The sequence below is a fragment of the Agelaius tricolor genome, unplaced genomic scaffold (assembly GCF_023055355.1).
Source record: "Agelaius tricolor isolate 1412-34295 unplaced genomic scaffold, bAgeTri1.0.p SCAF_1, whole genome shotgun sequence".
Taxonomy (NCBI): domain Eukaryota; kingdom Metazoa; phylum Chordata; class Aves; order Passeriformes; family Icteridae; genus Agelaius; species Agelaius tricolor.
In genome coordinates this window covers 5,774,346-5,798,051 of record NW_027269261.1, presented here as the reverse complement: position 1 = coordinate 5,798,051, position 23,706 = coordinate 5,774,346, and the positions used below count along the sequence as shown (strand labels likewise).

Below are 23,706 nucleotides of genomic sequence, written 5' to 3'. Positions count from 1 at the left end.
TTTTTGCTATCCAACTTGACAGTCAGTGCCTCTGGGGGCAGGTAGGAAAATTTGGAGCAGCTTAGGAGTGGAGAGCAGACAAACAGTCCCACTGTCATGTAACAGAGGCACAGCCAGAGAGACAGAAATGTGTGGTCACTGTATGGAAACCAAACTGCAACAAAAGCAAGGGGATTTCCAAAGCCAAAGCAACAAAGAGATACATGATTGTAACTCCACAAGAGGGACAAACCTGAGGTCCTGCCTCAGGTGAGCTTTGAGTGGGAGTCTGCCTACATCTAGATGGAGTAAAACCGCCTACAGATTCAGCCCAGTGTAAGACACCAGCAGAGATGCTTGAGCCCATTTGCTGAGGAAGGTAACGCTTGCTGATACCTCCACAGTCTCTCCATCCCAGTCAGAACTTGACAACGTTTTGTCGCTCGATTGCTCCTGTTCAGTGAGGCAGCCCTGCACTTCCTACCCCGAGGCCCGAGCGGGTTTTCCAGAGGAGCCCTGGCCTCTTTCACACAGCACCACCTTCACCATCTGCGTTCTCATCTTCGGCCTCGCCGCCGCCCCTCGCTCGGGCTGCTGGCAGGTTTAGAAAGGCAGATGTTTCCAGTCTCTGTGGGGTCTGCTCGCGGGGGGGGCTTTGGAAGTTACAGTACCTTAGGCCAGTGTTGTCTGGGATTCAATATTGCATTAAAGTGGTGACACATTGTGGGTGGGTGGGATCTATTATTGCATTATGGAGGCTGCTGCTTCCCTGAACAGGCTATGTTTTGTGTGTGAAGCGGGCCCACACCTGCTGGAGCTGGGACCTGGAAATGCGGAGGACGGAAGGCATGAGTCTGTGGTTTCCTGCCGTGAGGGGCATGTGCCTGCGGTGGGGCATGCGCACGGGGCTGCTCTCCGCCGAACGGCTGCGCTGTATGAAAGTGCCACCAACGTGAGGGTAGTGTTCTGTCTCCAGGGTTGAGGAGGAGAAAACGGAGGACGCCAGTCTTCTCAGGGGGCTGTACCTCGGGAGGGAGTGCTGAGAAGGCCTGTCCTCCTCCAACTGAAAAAGACCAAGAAGAGTGGAGGAAAAGGTGTCAGGCAAAGAGTTGACTCGCCCCTGGTTTGTGATGCGCATGCTGCGGACATCTTCGCTGGCGGATGAAAAATGCTTTTGCTCTACACAGGGCCTTACTTACTGCTCTCTATGGCTATCAGCTCCCAGGGATGCTATGGGCACCATGGAGGCCTGCCACGCTCTCCCCAGCCATAGAGAGACCAGAGTGACTCCAGCAGTGCCAGGCTCTGCTACTCTGTCCCCTCCTCTGGCTCTTCAGGCCACATGCCTCACCTCTCTGTTCCACTGGCAGTGCTCATCTTGGCATGTCACTAAGCTATTCATACATCTTGCATATAGGCAAGAGTCAAACTCTGAACACATTTGGAAACCACATGGATGATAGAAGGCGAAACAGTGCTAAAATGATTATGTGTACTTGAAAGTGAGGGATCCTCAGGGGCTCTTTCAATGACTCTTATTAAAACTCACTCCAGGGATTTAAAAAAGCAAGTTTGGGAGCTGTTAGTAGATTTTTCTTTTCTCACACTTACATTGCTGGCCTCCTGATACATTTTTATATTGAGTACCTGCAGGGGGAGTGTTAATGCTTCCAGTTTTGGTAAGCAGTGGATAGACAGCAGCTGGACAGGCAGGCAGAGTATAATTCTCCTTTCAGTGAGAAATTCAAAACACTGAACCATAGGAGGACATGAGGAGAAGATGCACTCTTAGGTTCCTTTTCTGCTTCTGTGATCCTGGGATAGCCAGGAGAGGGAGGAAGTACACCCACTTGTGCCAGGATGAGATTGCAGTCCCTACCTTCCCTTTATGCTCTGAATGGAAGAGAGAGGCATTAAGGGAATGACTTCAGATCCTTCACCCTGGAGGTGCTAAGCCCTTCCTTCCCTTTCTACCTCTTTTATGAAACTAGCACTTTCACAAGGGTCAGCAGTCTCAATCTCCAGAACCAGACCTTTTTTCCTGGAATCGCTTTTTTCCCTTCAAGGGAAAGAAGGGAAAATGGAAATGCATTCCCTTCCTTATGCTGCATTTCTTTTCAGGAAGTCTCTGCAGGTGAAATGCAGAAAGGCAGTATTGGATTTTCTTTAAACTGCTCTCCTTACCTTACTGGAGATGTTGCCCTTGCACTAGAAAAAGAGCTCAATGTCATCCAGTGTCATCTCTTTCCTGTCACCTTCAATATCTCTGCAGTGCTTTGAGGCAGATATCTTATCTTCAGAAGAGCCTCAGAGCTACTCAGTTCGTGGTTGGCATTGAATGTGAAAAGCAATTATTCACAGTCCTAAATGTACTGCATGTCACTGCACAGATCAGAGTCTCAGATAATAATAATGTAATGCTGTCATACAGAGTACTTGAGAGAGACAAATAAAATCTAGACAGCAGCTCTAATTTCTCAAAAAGACAGCCATCTTCTCTTTGCATAGACAGTGTAGAAATTCAGCCCTGGGTGGGCTATTTGCAAGTTGCACAACTAAGCATTACTGGAATTTTTATTCCTAATTTTTGTTCCATGTTTGGGTTCAGCATATTGTATGACTTCCAAGGTGTATATCATCTCAATATGGTAAAGACTTCTCAGATCTCAAAGGATCACTCCAGCTACCCAGAGAGACCTCCTCTACAGCACAGGAGCAAGGAACTTGCCCAGGCCATGAAGAAGCAATTACAACACCCCATCAGCAAGTGCATTTTGGTGTTGCTGCCTCCAGGATGAAGCTGAGCTTACAGACATGCCACCTTTTCTCACTGATGCTCTAATGCTTAAATTACTCAATCAATCCTGAAGGTGCTGCCCCCCTTTACCCCTTGGCAGCAATCAGGCTGTACCACCTTCCATCAGGCCTATCCTGCTCTCTTTGGACAGGGTCAGTAGGACACTTTGTATGTGAAGACCCAGGAGAATGTGATGTTGACAGAACTCAATATATGTTACAGATATAAAATGTAATTAGGAATGTCTACTGAGCTTAAGGTTTTGATTGCTATTACCTGATAGATATATATATTTATATTTAAAGAACATATGTGAATATTACTTCCACTACCACCCTTTTCCTGATCCTTTATTTCTAACATATGGATGGACAGGGACCCTGAATCTAAAGAGTGTAAGAGGCCAACTCTACACTCATCCTTCTCCATCAGCTGACAAGTTTCTCTTCTCAACAGGCATCAGACACAGACCAGTGGGAATTACACTGGGTGAGGAGCAATGAGTTTTCCCCTCTGCCAATGCCCATTTCTCACCACTGAGAAATGGTCCCTCAGGTTGCCTCAGAGCAGCCCACAGAGGATGCTGCAGAAGGCAAAGGAAACCAAGACACACAGCACCTCTTCCCCTGCTGCCCTTGCAGGCTCAAGACATGGACAATTTTAAGCAAGTCCTCTTATGGCACTCTCCTGGCTCTGTGAGAAAAGATGTCAAAGATAGCATCAAGATGATTTTAAAGAGTGATTTTAACTACACAGCTGAGTTGGTAAGGAAAAATATAGTAGTGCCTCTTCACACTGGGACCTTCTCTAGCAGATGAACTCTAGGCCTGTAAGAATCAGCCAAAGCAAAATGCTCTCTGAACCCTGCAGAATATATTCAAGGATAGGTAAAGCAGAGTAAATATCATCTCCCACTTTAATTTTTCACTTCTCTTGTGGGTTTTTTAGATGTGACATCATTTGGACAGGCATGTTTTAGGCAGGTGAATCCCCAAACATTTTGTAAAATGCCAATTGCACTAGCAACAGGGGAGACTGAGTCAAGATATACCTATGAGCACAGACCTGAGCATAATCAGAAATAGTTTCTAAAATTCATACATGTATGAACACTTGTCTTTTCACTGCAGAAGGCAGCAGTAAGTTGCCATCCCTGTCAAATATCAGTGAATTTATTCAGCATACTTAAGAACTTGACAGATTTTTAAATTCTATTGCGAGGTATGGGTGTAAATTATTTCCAGCAGTAACAGCAACCCTATGCCAGGATTAATAGGTAAACAGAAGTGCAGCTTCAATCTTTTCTTCCAGTCATTCTTTATCTATTTCTAAAGCTTTATCTGCACACTAGTGCCTAAAAAAAACCCCTGAGTCTTATTAGGTCATCCCTGAAATGCATACATTAAAGTAAACCCTTAGAGCTCTGTTAAACAGATGTATTGAGTGGTGCACAGAGAGAAGGGCTTGAACATGACACAGCTTCTGTTCTCCCTTTATACCAGGTCTTCCCATGAGATCTGTGCTCCACTGCAGCCATTTTCTTGTCATCTGAAACTGGGAGATTCCTAATGTGTGAGAATATTTGGGTCAAAAACTCCCCCAGGCTATTCAGAGCTTCCTCTGTACTTGACTTTCCTCACAGCAGCATCAGATCATTCTGTGCTCCCTCCTACACCCACAGAGTTTTAACGAGGACAGCACCATCTCTCACATTTGAGCTACAGTATCTGTCTTCCCAAAGACTGACATATTTGAAGAAACATCTGAGTTCCAAATGAGGATAACTCAGGGAATTAAAGGCTGGTCAGGCTTGAAAGGACATGGAGCAAATCCTCCTGGAAGAAGGCATTTCCAGACATATAAAGAAGGTGCAGTCAACATGGATATATGAAGGGAAGTCATGTCTGATGAACGAACCCAAGAGCTTTCTGTGCTGAGAGGGTGGGAGGTTGCTGGTCTTGACTTTAGTAAGGTTTCTGACACTGTCTCCATAAAATCTTCATAGACAAAACAATGAAATACAGGCTAGATAAGTAGATAGTGAATTAGACTGAAATCTGTGGGTTCCTGGTCATAAAATACCATGTTTGGAGGAAAAAATGTCCAGTCATTAATGGTGCAGCCAGAGGCTGATAATGCAGCCACTACTACTTAACAACTTAATCAGTGATGTGGATGATGGGACAGAGTGTACCTTGTGCAGATTCACAGATCACATAATACTGGGAGGAGCAGCTGACACACCAGAAGGTTTTGCTCACATTCAGAGGTGCCTGGATAGGCTGGTGAAATGGGAAAAAGGAATTTCACTAAGTTCAGCAAAGGGAAGTGGGGAGGAACAGAACACACTGTGGGCCACCTGTTTTGGAAGCAGTTTGACAGAAAAGTACCTGGAGGTCCTGGTGGACTCTAAGCTGAACACAAGGCAGTAAGGTGCCTTTGTGGCAAAAAGGGCCAAGAGCCCCTCAGGATGTGTCAGGAGTGCAGCCAGCAGGCTGAGGGAAATGCTCCTTGCCCTCAGCACTGTGAGTCACACCTGCAGTGCTGTGCTCCAGTTCTGAGCTGCCCAGTACAAGAGACACGTGGACATGCTGGAGGTAGTCCAAACAAGGGTCACAAAAATGATGAAGGGACTGGAAGACCTTTCATTTGAGGAGAGGCTGAGAGAGCTGGGACTGTTTAGACTGGAGAAGAGAAGGCTCAGAGGGATCCTTAACAACATTTATAAATACCTGATGGGAAGATGGATCCAGACTCTTCTTAGTGATGTCCAGCGAAAGTAAAAGAAGAAAGGAACAGAAATTGAAATACAGGAAATTCCATTTAAACATTTTTATAAGTTTTTTACCGTAACAGTAATTGTACACTGGAACAGGCTGCCCAAAGAGGTTGTGGAGTCTCCATCCTCAGAGATACTTTGACTGGACACTGTCCTTAGCAACCTGCTCTAGATGATCCATCCTGGAGCAGAGGGTAGAACTAGATGATCTCTAGAGGTCCCTTCCAACCTCAGGCATGCTGTGATTCTATGACAATCCAGAAGTCACTGTCTTTCTGCCAGTTACAAGTGATGGCTCATAGGCTGGAGCCAGAGAATGGAGAAACAGAAGGAAGCCCTTAGAGCAGGAATTCCCCATTTGCTTTCAGTGAGTATGCTACTGACACCAAGGGATGATCACCAGCTTTTGGGACACCAGAATGAGGTCACAGATGGGTGCAACAAAGCCTATGACTTCAGTCATGGTATTTCAGCATTTAGTGACATTTTTACCTATCTTACAGGCTCAGTTCATATTTAAAGATAAGGAAGATGTAACTCACCTACATTTACATTATTCACCTACCTTTACACACACACACACACACACACACACACACACACACAATCACAGTTTCAATCAAACCCAGAGAAGCACGAGCATGAGCTACAGGAAACATCTGTCATTGCTAATGAGGCCTTCAGTATTTTCATTAGTTAAGTCCTCGGTCAACTTCTTATTAGTGTCCCACCATCCATCCCTTCATATTTGCTGCATCTAAGGAAAAGAGGTTTCTACTTCCCTTTAGGCACCAAGTCCTTTTGAGAGTTAATAGCTGGTTTTGTGATAGCAAGTGGAAAAATATGAGTATCACTGCACAGCTGCAGTGGCAACTGAAGGATTCAGACATCAAAGGAAGAACCACTAAATCCCAGTCAGCTAAAGAAGTCCAGTGTTGGTCTGTGTGTACAAAGCTAGACCACAGAGTTAATAGAGGGTATTTCAGAACACAGGAACAAAAAAAATGCAGTTTGCTGAAGAACAAAGGCTGCCTAATATATTAGCAGTAATCACTCCCAATCCCATTATTTTACCTTTTTTGCCTGCTCTTTAAATATCCCTGTGCAGTGATAAGAAGTCTTTGTGCTGCATCATATCCAACTCTCCCAGTCATTTCACATAGGGGTGCACGTGCTATGGCCAAGAAGGCCTCTCCAGGCTCCTTTAGCCACACTAAATATGTCAGTGAAGTGTCCCTGCTGTTGTTTACAGCTGGTTCTTATCAGCTGGCTCTTACCATGTTCATTGCATGTTGCAGATCTTGCACTGACCAACCCCCAAAGTGTACAGACCACAGCAAATTCAGACACAGACCCTTCCAACTCTGCCAAGCTTGCCTTGTGTAATTTCTAGATATCTGGGGCATTCAACATGTTGGCTTTCTACAGCAAACACTTCAACCTAGGAACCCTGCAACTGGAATGCAGTGTCTAAGAGAAGCATGTGCTGCTTCTGTTCCATGCTCAGCAGGACAGCCCTCATGCCTACTGTCAGCATTTCTATCCTTCCTGTAAATGCTCATACACCTTAACAGGGGACACCTTGCCTGGTGATTTGCAAAGATTTGCTTTGATTTCTTTTACATAAATTCTTGTCTCATTCATGGTTTTCTTCTTGTATCTCTTGGGGATCCAGAGAAGATAAGATTCTGGGCAAGACCTGAACAGAAGGATGTTCTTTTAACATGCTCCAGTCCAGTGAACACTTCCTTGGAGAATAAGCTCAAGAGGGAAGCAGAAACGAAATTATCATCTTCCAGACAGGAACAGGCAGACTGCACTGTCATAGGAGGGTATCCCTGTGTACATGACTCAAAACTTGCCTGCTCTTTGCTTTGCTTATGGATCCCATGTGCATGAGAGATCTTCATCAACATATAAATACAAAAAGCAAAAAACTCTTAGGGGAACAAATTGATTGCCTCTTGCACTGAACACTCTGGGACAGCCTTCTTCTTAAACAAGAAGATTAGCTATGACAGGAACTCTGTGCCTAGTGTATCATATTTTTTCAGCTAATCTAATAAATCACCTCCTACTAAAAACTGAACTACTTTATAGCATCAGAAGACCACAGGAAAAAAAGCAAAACTGAAAGGAAAAAAGCCCTCTACAACTATATGGAAAAAACACAATAGGTAAAGAACATTTCTGTGAGTAAATACATGGTAACAGCAATGTCTCTCACTGAAATAAGGTTGATGAGATGTATGTGCTGGCTACTCTGAGCTTTTTGTTATGTATTTAGAAGAAAGATTAATTTTAGGGAGTTATTTTATGATTTGCATTGCTCTGGGTCTGTGCAGTGCTGATGTGTGATTAGATTAGAGGTCATTCTCTTGCAATACACTCCTATTGTTGCTGAGAAACTATGTGGAGAAGATTTGCTAGCAACACCTCCATGCAGCTAAGCAGTTACTAACAAAACTCTGTGGGAGAGCATAAAAGGAGTGACTAGAGATACCCAAATCACAACTGCGCTCTCCTCTTGTCCCTGAACCGAAATGGCTGGAAGATCTTCTTAACAGTGTGTCCTCAGAAGGACATCACTGGCTTTTGGGAGCACTTCTAAGGTGTTCACAACATTTGCCAGCACTGTCAGAAGAGTTTTACAGGAGCATCCATGCTTGGAATCAAAGACTTCTCCAGCACAGTTGAGGTTTCCTAAGATGATGCTATGATAGGCAACAAGGTACAGACCCAGGGCTCTTACCTGTCTCTGAGGACCAGTAGGTTCAGATTCTCGTCTCCTTTGTCGGAGGGCTGGTGCTGAATGTAAGGGGGAGTGGGCTGGACTTCCTGTCTGCTGTTCGTGTCTACTGTCAGACACTGTTTGAGAAGGTCCTTCATGTCTATGGGAACTGTCCTCCTCAGTCACAGGCAGCATACCCCGACTTCGCCCATCATGAGTCTTCGGCCTCACTGCAGCATCTGCCCCCAGGCGCCTTCTCTCTTCCCCATCTTCAATAGGCCTCAGTTCCTCGGGCTCCTCATCCGTGGTTCCAGAGGTGCTTGGCTCAGCACCGGGGTGGAAGTCCTTCAGCTCTGTCTCCTTATCAATGATAACCCACTCCTTGCTGTCAAAGTCCTCCTCCTCCGCCAGCGGCACGGAGCGGAAGGCGTTGCTGAGGGCTTCGTGTTCCACGGAGGCCGACACGTCCATCCTGCCGCTGGCCTGCCGGTCAGCCTGGCCCGTGTCGATGGACAGCATCTGGGCTGGCTGCGAGGAGCACACGAGCCGGGATGGAGAGCCAGGGATGTCCATTCGAGACCTGGGGACACAACAAGAAGCCATTCAAAACACATCGGGTTTGTGGGCAACTGTGACGGTGTTCACAGGGGTCCCAGGATGAGGGAAGAGACGAGAATGTTGACTCCATGTTTCAGAAGCCTTGATTTATTATTTTATTATATATATTATATTAAAACTATACTAAAAAATAGAAGAAAGGATTTCATCAGAAGGCTAGCTAAGAATAGAAAAAGAATGGAATGAATAACAAAAGCTTGTGTCTTGGACAGGGAGTCTGAGCCCGCTGACTGTGATTGGCCATTAATTAGAAACAACCACCTGAGACAAATCACAGATGCACCTGCTGCATTCCACAGCAGCAGATAATTACTGTTTACATTTTGTTCCTGAGGCCTCTCGGCTTCTCAGGAGAAAAAAATCCTAAGGAAAGGATTTTTCAGAAAATATCATGGCTACAGGCAACGACAGCGACCATAAAAGAAGTCTGTATAGGCCCTTCTCACTCAGTTCTTGGTACAGTTCAGAAAGACAGGCTTAAACAAAAATATTTCTTTAGAACCTACAATGGTGTGAAGAAGCGCTTCAGTATGACAGCCAATTCAGCATCTTTCTCCCCTGTAGACAGGATGAAAACCATTTCCACCCAACAACACCTTTCCCCTTTGTTAAGTTCGACTGGCTTGTGAAAAAAACCTTCAAACCACGTTCTGATCAATGTTTCTCATTTGGCCTGTATCTGCTGCTTGCTTTGCACAATGCCAGAGCATCTGCTGCCCAGATCTTAGAACAACTGCAGTGTGTTTTCAACAAGGATCATCCAGAAGCCTTACAGACTCTTCTGGGGAAAGCCTTCCATGTGTGAAACATCAACATTTTTGACAAAGAAAGGGGAACTAGAGAAGGAGGTGAACCGAAAGGCAATGTAGATAAAATTGCAAGCATTGGCTGCTGGTCTAATGATTAGGTTGGTCTCAAGAGTGAATCCTCAAGACTCTGCTGAAAGCAGTAGGAGGCTACAGAGGGTGAACAAACCTTCTTTCATGTGGATCTGCTTTTCCATCAGCTGTGGAGAGCCGCTCTGACTCGGGGCTGTTGACGCGGCGGTAGCGGAGGGAGCGCACTTGTGCGGTCGGGGACTCCGGAGGCACTCGGACAGGGGAACTGGGGCACACCCCGTTTCTCTGCTCCTCTTCCACCATGCACTGAGTCTGGAGGGGGTAAACACAAAGAACTTCAAGATCTGGCCAAAGACATTGATTTCCATCCTTCACTGTTGCTCTGGACTTTCTCCCAGGATACACTTTTAGCTGCAAGTTCACAATCTACACAAGCAATGTCTGAAGGGAGGCAGAGTCCCTCTGCCCTGGCAATCAGCTGGCATTAAAATAAGGTATGGATTTAAAATCCATTCTAAATATTTAACATCTTTACAAGGTGGTCTGTGCATTTCAATTACCCTGAGTGCTGATCCAAAGGAGTTCTCATGGATCAACCTACTGCATACACAAACCCTAATTGCTTATCCAAGATGCCTAAGAGCCTTGTTTGTCAACATTCATTTTATCAGGGGCCATGCATTACATTGCAATGTACACACTTTTATATCTGGTCTGACTAAGGCATCTACTAATTAGCAGAGTGGTTTGGGGTTTTGCTTCTATTTCTGTTTGTTTGTTTGTTTTAATTTTGGTCCTTTAAACAAAGTCTTCCACAATATCCATTCAACCACAACATCTGTAAGAGCTTTCCACAGAGCCAAGGTCATGCAGGGAGCTGAACACACTCATGGACATTATATCATTCCATATTTCCTCTTTCATATTGCCTTATTAGATTTCATTTTTTTAAATTTAGCAGCAAACAAAGGAGCAAAAATAGGTGACCAACACAGCTGCCCTCTGCCTTCCATAGTGCTGATTTTCCTTGGAAGAGAGGGGCAAAAGCACAGCAGCAGCACAGGATTTGCATTCAACACTGCTGTGTTGCCAGTCATGCAGCATCAGCTGCTACACACTGCCTATGTGTGGGGGTTTGTATGGAGAATGCTTACCCTTCCCTGCCCTACTTCCCCTTGTCCCCCATTAATGCCAGAGGGTCTGAACGCAAGCAGCATCTCAGTGAAACACTTCTGATCCAGACAGCTGCCTTGTGCATGCAATGTGTACGTGGCAGTGCCCATAAGTCAGTCAGTGCCCATAAATTAGCAGACCTAAACCACCCAAGCTGGAGTTGGAATGCATAACTAAAGAGCTTTTGCTGCTAAGGAGAGTGGAGGAGAACTTTCAAGCATTAGAGGAAAAGCAGAATAGATGATAATGATTTAATCTGTAATCCAGTCATGGCCAAGAGAAGGTTAGCAACAAACAAAGGTCAAATGTGTTTGTGAAGGGAGCAAAGTGCTGATGTAACTGTTGGGTAGCATCAACTTGGTAAGACTCAAGAGCAGAGAACTGGGGGATGGTGGGGGACAACAGTGAGAGTAGTTCTGTCCTTAACACAAAAATGGGAGAAGTGGGACAGAAGGAGATCCGAATTGTCTGCACAGAGAAGTAAGGATCATCTTAGACAGTTATTAGGGAGAAAAAACATGGCAAGCTCCACTCATCTCCTAAACACAAAGAGCAAGACAGGGAGAGCCAGTTTATTCTACTGCTACAAGGCTGGAAGATGAAGGATGTGATGCTGTGAATAGCAGAAGGGTGTTTAAACACACCAGTGCCCTTGTGGTTCTGATGCATCAGATTACAAGCAGAGGTAGAGCTGTGTCCTTAGGTATCAAATTGGAAGCATCCTTCTTTTCTCCATGTAGTGACTGTTACTTAAATCTAAACCAATCCTCTCTCAGAGAACAGTCAGACTGAAGACAGTAAGTCTAGCAAAGCAAAAGGACAGGCAAGAGTCAAACTAAAGATAAAAACCCTCAAAGAAAGGACTTCAGGCCTGGAGAGCTTGCTGCCCTGGGCTGTGGGCTTTGCTGCACAGGCTGCTGTGTAGCTACAGAACCTGTCAGAGCTGAAGTGCTCCCTGCCATGCTGAGAAACTCCCAAAGCTCCTTTGGCAGCAGCTTGACAACAAATAGCACAGTGCCTGGCACGAGAGTCACCTGGCTGTGCTGTGGAGCTTCTAGAAACCTCTCTTGCCTTTAGCTGCTGTTATGACAGGACTTGTGAATGAGGAACCTAAGAGAGAACACACAACTAGCACGCAGAAAGGACTCCCCTGTGAAAAGTCTGACTGAAGAGCATCAAAGCACCTGGTGGTAGAAATGCAAAGAAAAACACACAAAAGTTGCTAGGATTTTTCTGTAATATTCTCTCTTTTTTTTTTTTAATATATGTTGTGTGAACAGAACTATCCCTCTCTATCAGGCTTTTCTTATTTCATATACCCTAAAATGAAAACTTCTGGGAATGCAGAGTTACCAGTGAGAGATGAAGAAGTAATTTTAACTTCATTCATAATTTCTCAGTGTTGGGGAATTCTCTGCTAATGTTTCATACAGATAACACATTGATCTGAATTATTTGCACTGGAGAATTTTAAGTAAATTAGATTATTTCTTGTCCATGCATTTCTAAGAAGACTAAGGATAGTGGAGATACCTATATTGCTGAAATAAGGACTAACTTTGTACTAGTAGAGACTGAAGTGAATTCTGGTCAGCTTCAGAAGACTAACACACTTAACATGCCAGTCTACAAATGTCCATTAAAAACAGGTTTGTGATGTGAATCTGATAAGCCCTGACAACATTTTAAGTCTGATGAATGTTTCTCTGCTAACAGAATCCGTATGTATCTGATGACCTGCCACTAATCTGAATTTACTTGCAGTATGTAAATTAACCTTATTAATAAACTAACTGTCAGGTTCTTATACTTGACATTTAACATGGAATCAACCTTCACTGGGGATACCTTCAAGAAATGAGATAACATTTACAAGAAAGGACTGAGAAATACCTTAGTGATTATGAGGAAAATTAATTGAAGTATACATTTTATGTGAGCTAAAAAAGCTTAATATGACCTTGGAACGCAGAAATATAAGAATATTAAGTAATGGTTTCTCTCACTCTTGATAGGGGGGAAACCATAGTTAGATGCTCCCTATAGATTTTCCTAGCCTTAAAAAAGAAATTTAAAAAAAGGAAGAGAAAAATGAGTGATGATTCAAAAAAGAAAATACAGCTTATGAAGACAACTCTGATTACATTACATACAGAAAAATATAGCTTATGAAGACATCTCTGATTACATTTATTTACCCAAGAGTGTCACCCTGATTTTTTAAGATTTTCTAAGCCTTCTGATGTTTACATTCTTGTAACAAACTTTCTCACACACTTTCTGTAAATAACTTATTGTTTTGCATTCTTTTATAGAAGAAGCAAAATTTGATAGACTGTTGGTTTGTCCAGTGTTATTAGAAAAGTAGCACTTTCACCCTCCAATCCACTGTCACTTTTAAAATCTATAAATGTTAGAGTCAGCAAAGAAACTTCCCTTTTTTCACCTTAAGAACAGCAGTGTGTGTGCATTGTGTTGTTTCATGTCCTATAGTAACACAAGAGCTTGGGACACAATAACGTTTTGGTTTTTGATTTCCATGCCTGGGACATTTCTTATATCAGCTATGCAAGGACTAGAATTTCCTTGCTTGAAGTATCAAAAACCTAGATAATGATATGATGGCAGAAAAGATTCACTTTAGCATTACTGGCCCCCAAAATCTTACTTGCATAAAGATCGAAATTAATCCCAATGGCTTTTACTCTGTGAAAAAATTCCTTGTAATTCCCCTTGCCACAGGAGAATTCTTCAAGGCTTTTTGGGCTTACTACATAGCATGCTACATCAGTGGATCTGAGTGGCTTCTAGCAGTCTGTGAAACCACTGCCCTACATCCAAGAGTCACAGGAGACAAGGAAATGTTCTTTACTTTGCTGATGCTGATCCTGAGTTTGTTGCGATTCACATCTGTCTCTTCCCAAACTTCACCCTCGTTGAAAGCCGTGTTTGGAGCCTGCCCAAGGCCTTCCACTGGCCGACCTGACAGGATGGGAGGAGCATTCTCTTGATCACTCAAATGTTCCCCCTGCAGGACATCCTCAGTGTTCTCACGGAGCAGGTCCCCGGGTACCGGAGTGACATTAACCACCCTAAAAAAGAGACAAAAAGAAAGGTAAAATTATCAGCCTATAAAGAAGGCAGCTTATTACATCACCCCACAGGAATTCCTCAGCAGATTTTAGGGTATTACTTAGTTGAAAAACAGGCAGTCCCAGATGTGACATCCTGAATCAGAACAGGAGGATTCCATGTAATGAAAATTACAAAGACAGTAGGATGGATCAGTGAAAGCATCTTGGGACCCTTGATACACAGGCTGAAAACTCCTTCACAAGTGCCCACCACACCATATTGAGCTGTGAAGAAACCTCTCCTTCTGCACGAGCAAATGAGGCTTACTAGGCCCTACAGTTTTTATCTTCCATAACATTACTAGGGATTATTTTTATCCCCTAATGTCAGCCCCCCAAAAGCACCAAGACAGACCAGTGAAAACCAGTTCTAATCAAGTCTTTTCTATTTGGACTCATCTGTACCTCTGAGCATCAGTCTCTGTGTACCTTTGCAGCAGCACATGAAAGACATTGTGAACAGGCTGAGGAGCTGTGCTGGAGGTGTGAGCAGAGCATGCACTCAGCTGTACTCAACTCACTATCCACCACCACAGACATAAATTAATATCAAAAAAGTCAGATCAAGTGATGCCTTCTATGCTGTTCCACCTTCCCAGAATCATAATGGCCTTGAAATCTTTAAAAAAAGAACTGAGCTTGTTGTGCACTGTCTGACTGGTACAACTACAACACTCACCCAAACATGGCTGCTGTTTGCCTGGTGTTCTGCTGTGGTGGAGTTGAGGTGCTAGTGGACAACAAGATATCTGTACCAGCCTTCTCCCAGTCAAAGGCTTCATTTTCAGTGATGCCCCTTTCCTTCATGCTGTTCTCGAAAACCGACATGATTAGCTGGAATAGATTTGCAAGAACAATTTCTGGTAAGTAGGTGAGAGTGGCTCTCACCAAAAATCTGGAGTATGTGCACGAGGATCAAGTGCATCTTATCATCTCCAGTTTGCCCATGAAAAGTGCTAAAAAATGAAAGGAAAACTTATGAAATTGCAACAGTTGTTTCTCAGGTTGGTTTTGGCTTCATTTCTTCAAACCTACAAAAGAAATGCATGCAACATTTTGACACTGATTCAATAAAATCTTGCAGTTAGCTTGTTACTCCAATTCTAAATCCATAACTTCAATTCAGCCTTCCTCTAGATTAGACAGTACATTATGCAGAACAGTACATTTGATATGCAGAGTTCAGGGGCTGCCAGAAGACATAAACAGAACAGGGAAAGGCAGCCCTAGGATGCAGACTCATTGCAGTGTCTGGCTGAAATATGGCTTAGTCAGGAGCCCTACGTTGTGTTTAATGTGCACAATGTGGCCTGACACACTTGGCTGCCTAAGGAAATAAAACTCTAAAAAGAATAATACAATTCTCTTTATAAGATGGCAGGTACAAATGCTCGTGGCTGATGTGCTCCATGCTTGTTCCTTTTCTAAGAACTGGTATCCTCTAGGAGAGAATGAAACTACTGTCAATAGTTCTCCATGCACCAATGCATTAGCAGAGAAATCTGATGTTCTGCTGTCAAGAGGAAACTGGATGCTGTAGGCTAACAGAGCTGTGAGGTCCTACATTTCTAATAAAATTATTTAGCTAAATAATGCAGAACTGACAAGATTCAGCCTGTCAGTTTCCCTCTGCAGGGAGAGACAGTGCGATGGCAAAAACATTCAGCTTATGGTGTAGAATCAACACTAAGTTATGAATAAAATTTAGCATGAGCAAACATCCTATTTGCAATTATATTCCAGTTCTGTTTATCAGCATGATCAGAAGGACAGGAAAGCCTGCTATTTCCCACTACTTTCCACCAAACTGCAGAAAAATGCAGTTTTTTGCAGCTTTCAGATGAGCCAACTTTTTCCTCCTTTCTGTGACCCAGAATCTTAGAATCAGGTGCACACTCCTGTGGTAATACTGCATTTGATTAACAGAATTTCCAGAGTTGGGTGTCAATCAGACCAAGGCACAGGAAATTCTAAGGATTGTATTTGTTTTCTGACTGCTACTTTGGAAATGATTACTGCCAAATATCTTTTAGAAATTATTATCCTCACAAACTCAAAGATGCCTTGCAAGAGCTCCACACATTTGTAGACAGATGCCTCTATAAAAGCCATACTGGCTTCTGTTCATTAGATCATCCTCACCCATCTGTCCACTACTGCCAGTCTTATCACAGCTTTTGATTCTTTGTGATGGACATGTCAGTATCAGGGAGTGGTATCTTGTGAAGTTATTTAAAAATTGGTACTGCTTCTGCCACCTTCCATTCCTTTGACACTGAAGCAGTCTGAAGTAAGAAACCACATGATAAAATTAAATGTTCAGCTGCCTTATTCTTAGCATCCCTTTAAGGACTCACTCAGTTGAAACAACTTTTGTTACCTTCTGCTATAACTTATTCTGTAAGTCTTGCACTTGACTCTGCAGGCCATTAGGGATTTTACAGCCCTTTACTGTACTCCCTGTAGGATCCTTTTCCATGGCTGAAGGATACAGGTACCTTCACCTGCCATTATTCTAAAGCTATTTAATGGACTTACTGAGTCTTCTCAGCTTTCTCTGAAACCTTTATACTCCTGATGAAAGGTCAAAGCTTTACAAGGAGAGAAGTGGAGTGGAAAACTGCACAGAACAGTCCCAGCAACAGCCACTGCTCCTGGAAAGCCATGTAAAAAGTCACTGGATCCTGTCCAGGGATCATCTGCCTACAGACAGAATATTAAGAATCAGAAAAGTTTCCATAGTCACTGCAAGCCTCCCATGTTGAGTTTCCTTCTGCTGGACAAGACAATGTGCAATTCCAACTCTGAGTATCAAACCCACTAGTTTTGATTAAGACTTCTTTTGATAAAGAAGAGGTCCAGTATGTTTCTCTATTAAAGATGTTACTGTCCATGAGGACATAAAGCTTAATTGCACATTATGTAGTAGCATGCCATGTTTTGGGCTGATGGCCCAGAGAATGAGAGGGAAGCAGCCAATGGGGCACAAATTACCCACTAAGCTGTCATGATACATCTTGTCAAATGGCTTCTCCTGGCCAAGGCTCAGGAAAGGAATCACAATCAATACTGAAATATCACATATAAAATGTACCAAACCAGTTATGGATTGTCCAGGTGCTCAAGCCTTGAATTCTTTGGGGTTTATCTAAGAAGATGGACTCTTTCAGCAGAAACTTTGGGCATAGCAAATTGCTCTTGATCAAGTTTCCAATCTGCACTGTAATCTACAACACAGTATTTAAAAATAAATATCAGGCATACCTCTTTGGTGGCAGAGGTCCCTTTTTGATAAGGGAATGCTCCTGATTTGTGTTTGTAAGTCCTACAAGAATTTCCAGGGGGAAAACACTAGGACTATGATGGAAGATATCTAGTTACTTGCTGTCGTGTTTTCAACTGGAATAGAGTTCATTTTATTCCCAATGGCTGGAGCAGTACTGTGTTTTGCATTTAGGATGAGAATAGTGTTGATAACACACTGATGTTTTGGCCATTGCTCAGTTGTGCCTACCCTCATTCAAGGACTTTTCAGTGTCCCATGCTCTGCTGGTGGAGAGCTGCACAAGAAGCTGAGAGGGAGCACAGCTGGGACAGCTGTGACCCAAACTGGCCAAAGGGATATTCCATGCCATAGAGTGTCATGCCCAGTATATAAACTGGGGAAGTTGGCTGGAAGGGACCAATTGCTGTCTGGGGACTGGTTGGGCATCAAGCAATTGTATTTTACTTGATTTTCTATTACTTTTATTTTTTTCTTTTTTCTTAATTACAATTTTGATTATTATATTCTATTTGTTTCAACTAATGCACGGTCCTTGTCTGAACCTGTGTTTTTTTCTTTCTTTTTTTCTTTTTTTTTTCTGATTCTCCTCTCCATCCCACTGTGCAGGGGGTACAGTGAGTGAGCAGCTGCCTGGTACACAGCTGCCAGCTGGAGCTAAACCACCAGACTTGGTCAGCATGAGAGAACTCACACCAGCACTGGTTGTTCACAGGGAGCCTCTCCCAATTGCTCTGACAATATCTGGTATTGACTGAATCTAAAGGAGGATGTCCATATAGGAAACTCACCTTTCCACGCCTGCTCAGGATGTGTACAGGACAGCCATTCTGTCAGACAACAACAGCTGATGTGATCATTTTTCCTTGACTGAAATGCAATTCACAATGCCCTAGCTGAGGGAATAGGATGGATTCCCAGGCAAAGGCACTTGTCTTTGCTCTTTAAAGTTCTGTAATCTTCCAGGAGAAAAGGTCACTATTACTTTGCTGATACTCATTGCAAAAAGATCTTTGGAGAGAAAAGCCAGCCACACCTGAAACTGCTCTTCTACCAGCTGGACTATATGCAAGTGTAGTACAAAATATTTTCTACTACATCCTATCTGCACTTTTCTAGGGAAGAGGCATGCCTCTTGCTGTCAAATGAGTCAGAAAACCCCAAAATGCTGCTCTAACACCCACATCCTCCTGCTGTGAAAGTGCTGAAAGGTTGATCCTAACCATGAACCAACACTGAAGCGATCCATTAAAGGGACAGACCTGACATCTGAGGACACGAGCCCAAGAAGTACAAAAACACAGGGTATAAGATCCATCACTTGACAGCTCAAGTCTATTTTATTCTACCATCATTTTCCTTTCTCCTGCTTAGGCAAACTTGTGTCATCTATCCATCAGAGAGTAGTGATCTCTGGTCACACTTAGTGTCCTGTTACAGCTTGGTACATGTCTCTTGGAGACATCATCTCAAGGACTCTAAGCTGTAATTAAATTGCCACTCAGCATGACATTTCCTTTATTTCTCTGTGGGTCTGATACTGGTGACAAATTCAAATGGCCTTTGGTATAGTTCTTAATATTTCAGAGTAATACATCCAGATAAATCAACATATAGACTTCTCTGAAGCTGAGATGCTTGGAGAATTTGCTGTCTGGAATAGGCCTCCAAGTCAAGCTAGAAGTGGCAAGCTTCAGATGCCAGACTTTTGTGGGGAGTTCCCTTTTGGAGGCTTCTTGTCCAAGCTGTACCTGCAAGAAACTGAAGGCAAAAAGGGAATTCACTGTGAAAGAGCTGTTTGTGGTTTGTACTGCTTGAATTCTGTCTGGAAACATCTTCCATTTCAGTCTCAAGGATGGCTTTTTGGTATCATTAGGACACAATTCTTTTAAGCTGGAATAGAATATAGGAGCATGTAGGTTCAAAGGCAGCTTTGGAAATCTCTAATCCAACCATCTGCTCAAAGCAGAGCTAATTAAAAGGCAAATCATATTTGTCATTCAGCCAGTCTTTGGAAATCTCCAAGGATGGAAATTCCACAGCTTTTCTAAGTACCTGTTTTTTATATAAGAACCCACACTCTGAATTTTCCATCCCCCTGCTGGATTTAGTCACAATTTCCCTTGCTGCCTCTATTCTCCCCACAACTGTCCCTTGAGGCAGTGAAAGAGCAATCAGATCCCCTCTTTGACTTCTCTACTCTAGGACAAACAAATCCAGCTCCCTCTGCATGTCATCAGTCCACTTCCATACCTCTGTAGCTCTCCTTCTTAGTGGCAAATGTTATTTTTCCACTGCACTATGTAGAAAGTATTCGCCTTTTCCTTTTAATTTTTAAAAAATGTGTGGTTGCTATGTTACAACATGTACATGGCTAAACCACAAAGGCACTGCTGGAGAGAGTTTGTTGGAACAACCTCCTACCACTTTCCCACTCATTTGATGCACTATCAACAGGACCAGGCACTCAGATAAGACTGCACAGATCTGCTTATAAAATGTTGCTTCCATAACTGTCTTTAATGTACAGAGAAAACCACTGTGATAAAAAAAAAGCAACACAGAATCAAGTTGCTTCAGTTCTGTTGTGTTAGTCTGAGTTACTCACATACAGGCTGACAGCAAACACTGAATGGGAGGAAGAACCCTATGTTAGATGAATATTAAAGAAAGAGATAATAATGGGCAAGGCCATTTAAGTCTGCAAGAAATCAAAGGGGTTGGTGTACACCACTGAACTATCTGTGTAGGCTCTTAGACCTTGGCATGCTGTGCCAAAATTCTGCCACATTTGGAGTACCTCAAAATTTTTGTGTCTTAATGAAAGCCCAAAGTACTGTGTTGTTTGGGAGGAACTATCTGGTGTGGAGTTCAGGATTATTTTGGACAGGATGGTGGAAGGAGATGAAGGAACTCTTGAGCTTTTGAAGAACTGTACAGTCCAGCCTCTTTTTCCTGGTTCTAGGAAAGGCATTCCTCAGCTGTTGGGCACACAAGACAGAGAGTACTTTAGACCTGATTAACACAAGAGATGTGATAATCAGGATACCTTGTCAAGAACAGAGTTTTGAAGATTGAATCAAGACTGGCTGACAGGAAAAAAGATTGAATCAACTTCTACAAGCAAGAGATGTTGCAAAATGTGTAAGTTTGTTCTGTGATGATTAACCCAGTCATTGTAGTAAAAAATTACTAGCCTTCCTAGAACAGTATATAAGCATATGTAGTCCACAATAAATTTGGATTCTGATCACCAGTCAGTCTTGCCTATCTCTCTCCCTCACCAATACTCAGACAGATATAAACACATTCATGGAAATGTTAAAAAATCTAAATGCCAATCTATAGTGCCATGCATCACAAAGTAACAGGCTCCCACCTGATAGTCTGGCTTGGTGAAGTAGTCTAGGCTTGCAATGTGATCCAGGAAAAGGTGGAACTCTGAAGGCATGTGTTTTAGCAGCATTCGGTGTTCATACTTTTCTTTTATCATGCCAACCTGCTCCTGGAAAAAAACCAATACAAACAAACAAACAAAAACATTTCAGAGCCAAGAATCTCTTCCATTGCTTCACATTTATAAAGACTTATTATTCCTGGAATACAGACTCTTCCTAGACCCTGCACAGTGTCTACACACTCCTCCTGTTTGCTGTTCAAGGCACAAGGATCTTGAGCACTGCAGGCAGAGGTGAAAGGGGAATCTTGAGTCAGAAGCTTGCCACACAGGTGACCTATTTCTTTCCAGGGATTTTATTCTTTAGCACAAAGTATTTCCAAGACAACATGAACACCTGTTTAACTTTCTAATTTCAAATCCCATTTGGCTTGTTTGGCACAGCAAGGCATTTCCCTCCTGTCTTTCTAAAGGCTCTTTTTATTTGTCAAAAGGACAGCTCAGTCTTTGCACTTGTATTGTTTACTTTGCAAGAAAAAAAGTAAAAACCATGTGATCAAATGTGATTAACAATATTCATCAAAAAATGTCTGATTACTCAAAATAAGAGAAGCCCACCCTGTGTATCAGAACACACAAAAGCAGGTTGGCAGCTTGCAGCAAGACCTGATGAAAAGGAGATTCTGGCTTGACTCCAGAAAAAAAGCTGCACTGAGCTGCAGGAGGAATAATAAAGAGTCATAATAATTAAAATGTAGCACCCTCTTTTAAGCACAGACACCAGTTTTCCTACCTTATCTTTGATCTTTCTCCATGGAAGCTGACCAACAGCAAACTCCACCAACATGTAAAAGAGGGACCACAGATCATCGTGTCTGCCCATCTCCTGGAGAAAAGAGAGACCAAGACTGAGGAGCAAAGTTCCCCATGGCTGAAGGGTCCAGGTGTACTCTCCAGATGAGCTACCTCATTTTAAAGGGCAGGAAGAGAAGTCATACTTCCCAGTCAATGATTTAAAAAGCCAAATTAAAGGCTAAAGATTCATATTTACTAACGGGACATGCAATAACCTAGATTAAAAAAAAAACCCAAACTGTATATACAACACATTTATTATTATTATTTTTAAGCCTAAATATAATTCAAATCCATTCAAGAGTTTTTGCAAAAGACTCACCATCATGCACCACAACAATTTACAGATTTATAACATTTCCACATACAACTCTCCTCCTGGGTTAGTGAATGGGAAATGGAAACATGGGGATAAAGGCTGAAATTGTCAAAGCACATGAACTCATTTTTGGTGCTCAACTTCCAATGTCTAGGATATGATTTCTCAAAATAGCCTGCATTATACAGCAATTTTTGTGTCTAAATATACATTCAGCTGATGCCAGCTACAGCTGGGCCTACTCAGCTCTTGCAAAAATTATACCTCAGGTTTCTCTGTGTCTCTTAAGAAAGAGAAAGAATTTATGATGGCATTCAGCTGCCCTCCCCACATCACACTTTCCACCTTTTGTAGACAATAACTTGCTCCTTCCCTAAAAAAACCTGACATTTCTTTGTATGTCACAGATAATCCTACAATTTCATTCCAAGTAAGGCCAGAAACCTGGAGGTAATGCAGGAGGGCTGACAGTTTCCATCTGGCAGCAGAAATGCAGAACTTAGAACCATAGAAGATGCTGAGTTGGAAGTGATCCATCAGGACCATCAGTCCAACTCCTGGCCCTGTGCAGGACACCCCAAGAACCACACCCTATGCCTGAGAGTATTGTCCAAACTTACTGTTTATTGTCTGCAAAGGAACACTACTGAAATAGGAGAGAGGAGTGTTTTGAGAAGAATGTGAGATGAGCCTCTAGAAGCATTCATAATAAAACAGGCCAGACACTATCTAAATAATGGTTCAGGAAAAAAAAACCCCAGCTTTCACCAGGTAGCTCTTCTCCTGATGGTATGATGGTAATATTAAAAATTACAGATCAAGAATGGATTTGGGGACCTGGCACTTGGTAATTCCTGGCCAAGTTCTGCTAGAAACTAGCAGCAAGCAGCCTGGAACTTAACCAGATTTCCCCTTCAGTATGGCTTACTGCCCTCAAAAAGTGTCTGGTAATACAATAATTACAATTTTAAAGTCTGCCAACTATAGAGGACCCAGTAAGTGAAGCATAATTTTGATTTTACAGTCAACGCCCTTAACTACCTAATGGAAATCTCCAGATATACTGACTTCCACAGATAACAAAGCAGAACTCTCACCTCTTGCTCCTTTACTCCTGAAAACAGGTCTCAGAGGGGGAATTATCTTACTGGTAACTCCTTATAACTCCAAAATACTCACCCTGTTTTTGTGTGCATTCACGGAGGCATAGCGGACGGTTCCTCGGAAACCGGCAACGTTGCGAGGCTGGAGGGAGGCAAGAGAAATATCTCAGAAACAGAGTGGATGACTGAATCCCCTGTGCAGCCAGCTGCTGAGAACTTCTTGTCTAAATTGCTATTTTGGGTGCACCCAAGGAATAGGAGGCTCTTAATGCCTCCTTGTGCTCTAGCAGCTACACAGAGAGCGTTGTCTGATTCTGCATATCGAGGAAAGCTCACCCTACAGAGAAGGCAAGGTGGTTACAGTGCTGTGTTAGAACAGTAACAGTCCAGGCATAGAGAGAAGAACACTAACCAGGGTCAGATTTTCCTTTTTAAACTGCAGGTCAAGGGAAAAACTAGTAAAGAAGTGCAAAACTGAGTCATGAGTAACATGAGCTAAGTAGAGGCCGAAGATGGCCTGGTCAGGATGGAAATGGGGATCACCTACTCTGACAGATGACCACTGCTGTAAGCATCTTCTGTAAGACTTCAACAAATTGTGAACCTCTGACTTTCAGAGTTCTTGCTTTTTTCCAGATTCTTCCCAGTGTAGCCTATCTTTATTTTCTCTTTCCCTGATTCTCTTTTTCATGTCCTTGG

General features: G+C 43.0%; 1 protein-coding gene across 3 annotated transcripts in view; it reads right to left on the bottom strand.

Moving 5' to 3' along the window:
• TTBK1 (tau tubulin kinase 1) overlaps positions 1-23,706 on the bottom strand; it is a 104,340-nt gene that overhangs the window by 27,653 nt on the left and 52,981 nt on the right. For all 3 annotated transcript variants that reach the window (XM_071418868.1, XM_071418805.1, XM_071418729.1), the window contains exons 7-13: positions 23,084-23,149; positions 21,524-21,616; positions 20,713-20,838; positions 14,730-14,884; positions 13,789-14,008; positions 9,880-10,055; positions 8,308-8,866 (exon numbers count right to left, since the gene is read on the bottom strand). In XM_071418868.1, coding sequence (XP_071274969.1) covers positions 8,308-8,866; positions 9,880-10,055; positions 13,789-14,008; positions 14,730-14,884; positions 20,713-20,838; positions 21,524-21,616; positions 23,084-23,149 — 1,395 coding nt within the window. The remainder of the gene's footprint in view (positions 1-8,307; positions 8,867-9,879; positions 10,056-13,788; positions 14,009-14,729; positions 14,885-20,712; positions 20,839-21,523; positions 21,617-23,083; positions 23,150-23,706) is intronic.